The following is an 8,730-nucleotide window of genomic DNA, read 5'->3' as shown; positions in this document are numbered from 1 at the left end:
TTCTTGCTCTAAAAAGATTTGGTTTATATCAGCATCCCTTATATAACCAAACCACTCATGGCAAGCACATATGAAACACGCACGCGATTAAATGGAATAATGTGCAGGGTCAATATGCGACAGTTTATCTGCCACGCGTATCGTTCATCCAAGGTTGGTTGTTATACTTCGTTACTAGAGTTTAATTTCGAAATTGACCCATAAATGTATCAAAAAGCACTGTAATGTTTACAAAAAATGTATGCGGATATAGCCAACACAAATTGGCTGGAATAATGTTGTGTACAAATACGTACTTAAATGCCAATAAATCACTAGCCACAACATCAGTGCGAAATAAAACCCTGCTTGTAGTTCTATTCATATTTCAATTATTTACTCTATTGAGATTGGCACAAACAACATTCTCAATCACAGAGTCTGGTTTCACTAATTGCAGCCTCGTAAATGTCACGCGTAACGGTGAAATGCAGCGTTACTAACTTTTCCTACTTTTATTATGCATAGGAAGCTAAAGGAATATTTACGTGTGTTATTTGTTGCTAAAGCCACATCACAACGTATTGACTGATGCATTTATTTTTTGGTGATGGTTACTCAGCTAACACCATTAACACAAGTACTGTACTCATCTTGGAAGGGAAACTTACATTGTTATACACGAGCAGGGATTATATACACAATTATACACCAGTACTTATTCAACGAACCAAATAAACTAAACACATTCGTTAATAGCACGGCCTTAAAAGGAAAAATATATCATAGGCAACGTATTGGGCAATGATGCTTCTCCATAGCTTATAAAGGAACAAGGGCCAGTGTCTAAAATGTCACCTATTGTTTTTCCTTTCCAGGTAGTTGTTATTGACCAAGGTGATGAGTTGTTTTTGTTCATTATGCTTGTGCACCACTGCCAACGCAGCATCACCAAATAATTGATCTGGACCATATTGTTTCAATATTGCATAGATAAAGCCTTTCTTTAACTGTGACGTTCATTGTCCTCCCAACGCGTATGCTGAACATTGGCGCTCACGTAAAGCACGCATACTGCATTTGGTGTAGTGGACAGCGTTAAAAATAAGTTGTTCAACCACCTCCACTGGGAACTGAATATGGTACAAATTAAGCGTACAAGGTCAAATCATGATGGCACCACAAGATATAACACACACAATTTGGAAAGTGTTTATGTAGTGGATGATCATTGTTCAGGTGTGCTAAAGTGTGCAGCAACTTGTTTTAAAAGGACACGAGTTATTTTTTTTTGGCGAGGATCAAATCTGGCTCACCATGGAACTGCTGAGCCAGGGAATGTGTAAGCCTGGATGGTGGATGTGTGTACACATGCATGTGCTGCCGTCCTATGAATAGATCTGATATAAGCACTGCCGACCGTTATCGCGAGACACTCCTCTTACAAGGTGAATGCATGTCAACCTCCCGAGTCTCAGCCAAGTTATATTCGTGCCTGTGACCAAACCCACATCAGTTGTCCTCTACAGTCTTGGCTGCATCATTTTCGTGTGGAGTGGCTGGGGCCAACATTTTCACTTTTGCAAGAACAAATGGGCACGTCATTTCAGGATTTCATTAATCAAATATTATTTTCATACAATTGTACCGAAAATAGGTAATGTGCACATTTGGCGCAAGGAAATTCAAGGTTTTATTTTTTCAGACTAGCACTGCCTGTGCATTTGCGCGGGATACACGGCCGAAATAGAGGTGAAGCCAGCACGCACGAACCTCGCTCAGCGCTGCGATGTGGATGACATCATTACGCAGATGTGCACGCTGACAATACCACTGCAAACTTGCCCGTTCACGCGTCAGCCAGCGAACTTGTTTTTGGTATTGTATGGTTCGTAACGTCTCAAAGTATGAGTTTATGTAAGTAACCAGTCATGGTCGATGCCTCCCAGCACTTTGCTTAGCCTTGGCCAGGTGTTCTTGGACGGCAAGCAGAGAAAGGGGGTGTTTGATCAAACCGTATCGATTTTTGGTCTGCTAGGACAAACGGCTGGCCAAATGCCATGTGGGTCACTTACAAGCAGAATCCTTTACAGTACTACTTGCTGTCAGCCACCCTCTAAAATGTAATCATGTGAGATGTGCAAAAATACTTTTATATCGAGGCTTTTATTGATGGAGCACATTTTTAGTGTGCGCACAAATTGACGTCAGATGTGCAATATCATTATTATTTTGCAGTGGAGACTTTTCTGCAAGCAAATGCCTCATCATTCTGAATACGGAAACCAAATACAAAGAAACTGCCACCAGTGCCAACAGCATCTGTCATAGTGAAAACGCTGTGTAGTTCAAATATGGAAACAAGTGTCAAAGTAGTCATATTAGGGTGTTGCATGCTGACAAAATAAACCAACATTATATTCTTATTCCACCATAAAAGGTTATGCCAGAGGACCGTTATACAAATGACAATTTATTGCCAAAATAAAACAGATCGCAAGGTACAAGGGAGGATAGTAATAAATATAGCATCATATCAAACGAGCATATTTTTCTTTCAATTTTAAACATATAAACAAAGTGTCTTTGGTTTTATTTCATTACATTTAGCTCCTGAAAATGCTGGGCATAGTGCAAACATTTGCTTTAATAAACAGCACCTATATCCCCTCACCCTGCCCCTCGAAGCATAGGTCAGGTTAAATAAAATACATCGTTTTTGAAACACACACCACATTTCTTTGAATGTCTCTTTATATACTCTCAAACATTTGAAAACAAAAGTTCTGATTTCATTCGGTGGTTATTACATTGTAATGAAAGGCCACCTAATGGCCTAGAACTTGAGAAATATCAACGTCCTCAGTGTGAGGCACACAACAGCATAAAATGGACATAGCACGAGCACCTACGGAGCAGACTGTACCAAACCCTTCATTGGTACCTTCCTTTTGGCTTCATATCCTTATGTCTTGATTTTTGTAACAAAAATCGTTTTTATTTGACATTGCAATAATACTGCCACAAATAGGAAAGCTTATTGAGTTTAGATTTATCCGCAGCCCTTGGTAGGTCAAAACAACATTTTTTTTTGCACAGTGATTGGTACATGGTAAAAACTAAAAGGTTAAAAGCAGTTTTCAATCACTCATTCTCTTCGTAAAAAATGTGCACATCACCCAGTCCATTGCTAAAAAAAGGGTATGGGGTTTTCTTCTCACATATCTTGAAAGGCACAGGGCTCAATGCATTTCCCCTGCACAAAAAATATTCTGCTGTCATGTCTGGTTCTCTGGCCAGAAGTCACGACTTGTCGACTTTGTGCAAGCACTGGATTATTCCTGTTAAAAGGTCTTTCAACAAAAGAGTTGGGATTGTAAATGTCAATTGTACACCACAGAGCAAAGGGTGACCCACATAATCAGTTAATAGCAGCATATCAAGGATTAGCACTCGGTTCAGCATTTGAAAAGTTCTTGGCTGAGAATACTGTATCTGTTCACCCAAACAGTACCAGCATCATTGCAAAAGAAAGCACTGCTTTCATATCCATGGGAAGAGGAAGTTCTATGCGAGTCTTGTACGCAAACGGTATTTAAGAACGGGACGACTTCCATGCAGAAAACTCCCAAAAACCTAACACGTGTGATCCTGCAGGGGTTTCACACCACCGTCTCCAGGCCCACCAAGCGATGGCTCAGGATGCGAGGGCTTACGCCAGAGTTGAGGTCCTCCTCAAACTGCAGGAGCTGGCCCATGAAGTTGAGGTTTGGCGAGATGATCGGCCGTTTGCCTTTCACAAACTTGTAGGCATCCGTCATGGTCATACGTGTATGCTTCATCAAGTAGGCAATGACGATGGTGGCAGAGCGCGACACACCAGCCTGGCAGTGGATTAAGAGCCCCTTTCCACTTTGGTAGGCTTCCTCTGTTAGATGGCAGAAACAACAATGCCACATTCATGGAACATATGTAAAAAATATACAACAATAGTTATTACACAATGTTTTTTTTCACATTTTAAACTACATTTTATAAATGTAAATATAAGCTGCATTATGTGAAATTACAAGTGTTGTAAAATCAAGTACTGACCTATGAACTCAAAAGCCTCCTCAAAGTATTGGCGTAGGTTCTGCTTGCAGCTGTCCGTGGCCGGTAGCCGCTTGTAGCGCAGCGCCCCGCGCTCATAGTGGTAGAGGGGTAGATGGGATGTGACATTGATGATATAACCAATGTTGAGCCTCTGCAGTTGTGCCAGGTCTTGGGCATCTTGCTCATTGCCCAGGAAGAGGAAGGGCAGCACTGCGGTCATCTCCGCATTTTCAACATCGGGTGTGCTGGCGTCAGAGCCTCCCATCCCCTGGCCCCCGAAGCCAAATGAGAGCGTTTGCATCTGCAAGCCCTGCGATGATGGAAAGTTCGAATGCAGGGAGGATGGAAATGATGGCACGTGCAGGGAGCTGGTGCAGAGATTCTCATGTTGTTGCCGAAAGGAGCTCAAGCCTCCTGTGGATATGGAAAAACAATGGAGTGTTAATTTTAATGTAGAGACTAGCGTTCCATATGCTTATTACGCAAACACTTTTTTTTATTAAGTCAATAATGTTAATGCGATAGAACGCATACAAATATTGAACAACAAGTTATATTTTAACACCATTAGATTTTCACAGCTCATATTTTAAAGCACATTTTTTAAAACAGTGATAAAGGATCACACACAGCATGAGCTGCTGCCTGCAGGGTTTTGTTAAGTTCTTCAAATGTAGTGGCAGGAGCACTGTTGCGAGCTTGTAAGCCAGGTTTTTGGACCTTTTTGGGCATGCATTTTGGCACCGTATGAAATGCTGCATTCCAATTGTATTGAGCTGTACCAGATGGAGCGGGCCTCATGCCTGCCAAGGGTATAGCGAGAGGCCTGGCAGGCATGCCTGGCTCAAAAAAACCTGTAGCAACACATCAAATAACTGACAATGTATGCTATAAGATGGGGGATTTAGGTGGGAAATGGCACATTAAAGGCATAAACAGAGGTTATGATATTGTACCAAGTATGCATGGCTGGCTAACACCCATATCAAGTCATTTCATTCCGGTGCCTGGTTATTTGTAAAACCATGTTTATGTGGGTTTATGGCATAATGGGTGCAAGTTGGATTCTTATCGACACCCCATTTATAGCCTTATTTAATCAACTGGCTTAACATGCAGTCAACCTCATCGACCCTGTGCAAGTGGAAGAAAAAGGTGCACTGGCCTCAATGTGCCTGGCGAGACGGTGGCCACACACACACACGCTTTGTGGCCCATCCTGGCTGCTGTGAAAGGGCCCTGGCTGGCGCGCTGCCATTAGTATGCCTGGGACACGGCCTGCCATCAATCACGGCCGTCCAGCCGAGGGATGCACGGAGCCTTTAATCTGATACGGCAGGGCCAGCCTCTCGCCGCGGCGTGAAGGCTGAGCCCGCGTTTTGTATGCCGCGGGCATCGCGTGGGATGATGCGTGCGGTCGGTCGCGGGAATTGGGCACGAGCCCTGTGGGCAGAGCGTCACACTACAGTGCCCTTATCACATACACTCTAATCATCCCCCAATGGGCGCTCGGAGGGGGCCCCTCCCATTAAGGCAGTGTATGGGATGTTTGATGTAATTGTTCAATGCGTTCATGTGCGCGTATTACCAAATGTCTGACAATGACAATGGATGAATTCCAATTTGCCACGGTGGCGAGATGGCTCGAGTGGTAGCTATGTATGGGGGGGGGGCAGAGCTGTAAATGGAAAGTGTTCCTCCGCGCGTCTTTGTATGTTCCGTAAAGAGCTCTCAAATACTTCACAATGCATTTGATTTACGCAGAAAAGCCCCACCGAGTATCAATACGGTTTTCGGGAGTGTCCTGCATTGGGATTGTTGGGTGTGATACGATCTGCTCCCCACCGCCCTAGCAAACCACTACTTTTAAATTAAAAACTTTGATTCGTCAATAACACTGCCTCGAAAGCTAAATATATAAGCGACGTATCGGGCAGTGGCCCTTCTCCATAGCACACATGGGCAGTGTTATTGATTAACGTTGGGCGTTTTGTTATTTGTACACTACTGCCAACAATGTATCACCGCATAATGTGTCACATATAATCTAGTCCCGCGACCATGTGCCCCGTACCTGGCGGTACCTCCGATTATCACGTTTGGCTACGTAGGGTGCGAAAGAAGTCCTACATACACACACACACAATGTTGGCGAAGGTGCGATTATACAGGACCAGATGCGATTACTCCCCAGGATGAAAAAGGGTCCTTATTCCCACCGGGGCTATTGGGTGCTGCTGCCAGATGTTGGGTGCCCATAGGGCCCATCCCCTGGACGCCAAAAAGGCCCTCTTCTCTATTCACAGTGCGTGTTGGTCTAAAGAAAGACGCGGTCCACTCACTCTCTCCGCCTACCGCAACAACTAGAGAATACGAGCTCCAAGAAGTGGTCACCTTTGAGTACGATGGGCTCTCGTCCCTCCTTGCGCAGGGACTCGATGACCAGGCAGAGCGGGCTGGAGGACGGCATGCGGCCCAGGTCGGTGGTGTTCTCGTCGTAGATGACCACTTCCCTGGAGGAGAGCTGGCGGCGCAGGGTCTCCTTGCCCTCCCGGCACGACGCCAGCTCCACCACGGACACCTTGCCCTGCTGCAGCCGCCGTCGGCTCATCTTGTCCGTGCAGTGCACGTGGAGCGCGCCCTGCACGTGGCACCGGTTGTAATCCAGGAACGGGCGGCAGTCGATTATCAGGGGACCCGCCGCTCCGGCTGTGTCGCGCTCCCACGACGAGGGGTGGTGGTGCATGTGGTGCATGTGGTGGTGGTGGGGGTGATGATGGAGGTGCAAATCGCGGTGCTTGGAAGCCCTGCTCAATCTCCTGGCGAGCTCGTTGGGCCAGATGGTCCTGCACGTGGGGTCGGGGCTGCCCGTGCGCTGCTGCTGCTGCTGCTGGCTGCGGTGCAGACCGCTCTTGCCCAGCTGCAGCAGGTGCCCGCAGGGCGCGCAGGCCGTGAGCTGGTGCAGGCCGCCCGTGGGGCCCGGGTACACGGAGTCTGCAGAGCCCGCGGGCTGCAGGAGCTGGGCCCGTAGCGCCGACTGCGAGTCCGCGCCAGGGCCGCCTGCGCTGCTGCTGCAGGCCGAGTCCCCGGCCCCAGCGCCCCGCTCCTCGTAGCTGAGCACGGCGCTGCAGCAGCTGCTGCTGCTACAGCCGCACGACAGCGACCGTACGGGGCCTCCACCACCGCCGCCGGATCTGCCGACGCCCGTGGCCGGCATGGCGAGCGACTCGCTGCTGCTGCCCGGGTCACCCTCGACGGACCCCGCGGCGGGGGGCGGCTGCTGCGGCTGCGGCTGCTGCGGGGCAGAGATGCTCCTCTCCAGGCACACGGACAAGGCGAGGTCCTGCGGTCTGACGGGCCGCGTTAACCCCAGCGTGAGCCGCGCTTCGAGTGGCGACGGAGGCATGGAGGCGACTGCTTGCTGGTTGTGGTTGTTGCTCCTCTTGCTGCTGTTGCGCCTTCGTGGTGGACCGCCGATGTCTCGAAAGCTGCGGCGGGATTCACCGTGCTAAGCTAGGGGGGGGGGGGGGGGGTGGTCTCGCCGGGGTCTTGCTGCTGGTCTTTGGAGCTCGGTGCGATTCACTTGAGGCTCGGATCAAAAGCGCAGCTCGGTGGCGATTTGCGATGATGGATCCGCAGGATGATCGAAGCCTTCGGTGCGGAGAAATTGTGGTGGTTGTGCGGCTTCCAAGAGATTTCAACAACTCGGCTTTGCTGCTGTGGCCGTCTACCCAAGCAGGGTCGGGGACCTGTACATCCGGCGATGACCGCTGCTCTGCGAATTCCCTCGCTGGTAAATGTTTTACGATTCAGGCTATGACACAAACACGGCTCACAATGGGCCTTCTTGGTCCGTACACGGAGCGCGCTGCTGTTACCGGGAGGGTCTTTAACGTCCACTCTACAGCAGACGGCGCGCTTCGTCGATTACTGGAGCCGGCTGTTGCACCCTTATACCCCCCCGCCCCGCTCCGCTCACTCTCCCACCTCCAAGGAAATAAAAGAGTATACAAAAATACAGCAATCAATATTAAATTAGAAGAAATTTCACACTAAAACAAAAGGAGACGTGAGGACAAACCAATAAATTTAACGAGCACGACGCGCGGCGGCCAAAACTGCGACCCCCCCCTCTCCCCGCACACCGCACCGCCCCTTTTATAGCGCTCGCTTACCCCCCCCCCACCTCCCCCCCCACCCCGGGGATACATGACATCACCGCCAGCCAATCGGAGAGCCGCGTCCTTGGAAATGTTCGGCGTGCGCGTGACGTCGACCCGCCCCAGTTGCGTCACCCCGTCGCGTCGAGACGCGGAAAATTTCCAAGGACGCGGTGACGTCATGAGCGTGGTGGCGTCACGGCGTCGGTGTATGACGTCATCGCGCCCCCCCCCTCCCCCCGGCAGCGGTGGCTTGACTCAACCGGATCGCGTTGCGCGAAGCCTCCACACGTGTCTACACTGCACAGCTGTTATTCATTACATATAGACGTGTAGAAATACGTGTGTTTTTCTTGTTTAGTAGATACGCAGGCTCAGGTTGTGCGATCTGGGCTATCCAAACGTGGATTTCAAGCGTCCGTTAAACATAGAAAAGTCTGTGGAAGTCGACGATCAGCGCGTTTTTTGTGCAAATGTAAGCCTCAAGCGAGGCACG

At 48.7% G+C, this 8,730-nt stretch overlaps 1 protein-coding gene across 1 annotated transcript; it reads right to left on the bottom strand.

Moving 5' to 3' along the window:
• Positions 1–2,436: 2,436 nt before the first annotated feature.
• On the bottom strand, positions 2,437–8,196 carry LOC133347019 (dual specificity protein phosphatase 10-like). The gene is made up of 3 exons (XM_061558903.1): positions 6,469–8,196; positions 4,075–4,488; positions 2,437–3,907 (listed from the first exon to the last, which is right to left on the bottom strand). Exons 1-3 carry the CDS (start codon positions 7,478–7,480, stop codon positions 3,642–3,644), a joined length of 1,692 nt encoding a protein of 563 aa, XP_061414887.1. The 5' UTR covers positions 7,481–8,196; the 3' UTR covers positions 2,437–3,641.
• Positions 8,197–8,730: the final 534 nt, after the last annotated feature.

The sequence above is a fragment of the Lethenteron reissneri genome, chromosome 25 (assembly GCF_015708825.2).
Source record: "Lethenteron reissneri isolate LAM-NWPU_2019-01 chromosome 25, ASM1570882v1, whole genome shotgun sequence".
Lineage (NCBI taxonomy): Eukaryota > Metazoa > Chordata > Hyperoartia > Petromyzontiformes > Petromyzontidae > Lethenteron > Lethenteron reissneri.
Note: the sequence above shows the minus strand (reverse complement) of the source record. Positions and strands in the feature narration are given on the sequence as shown.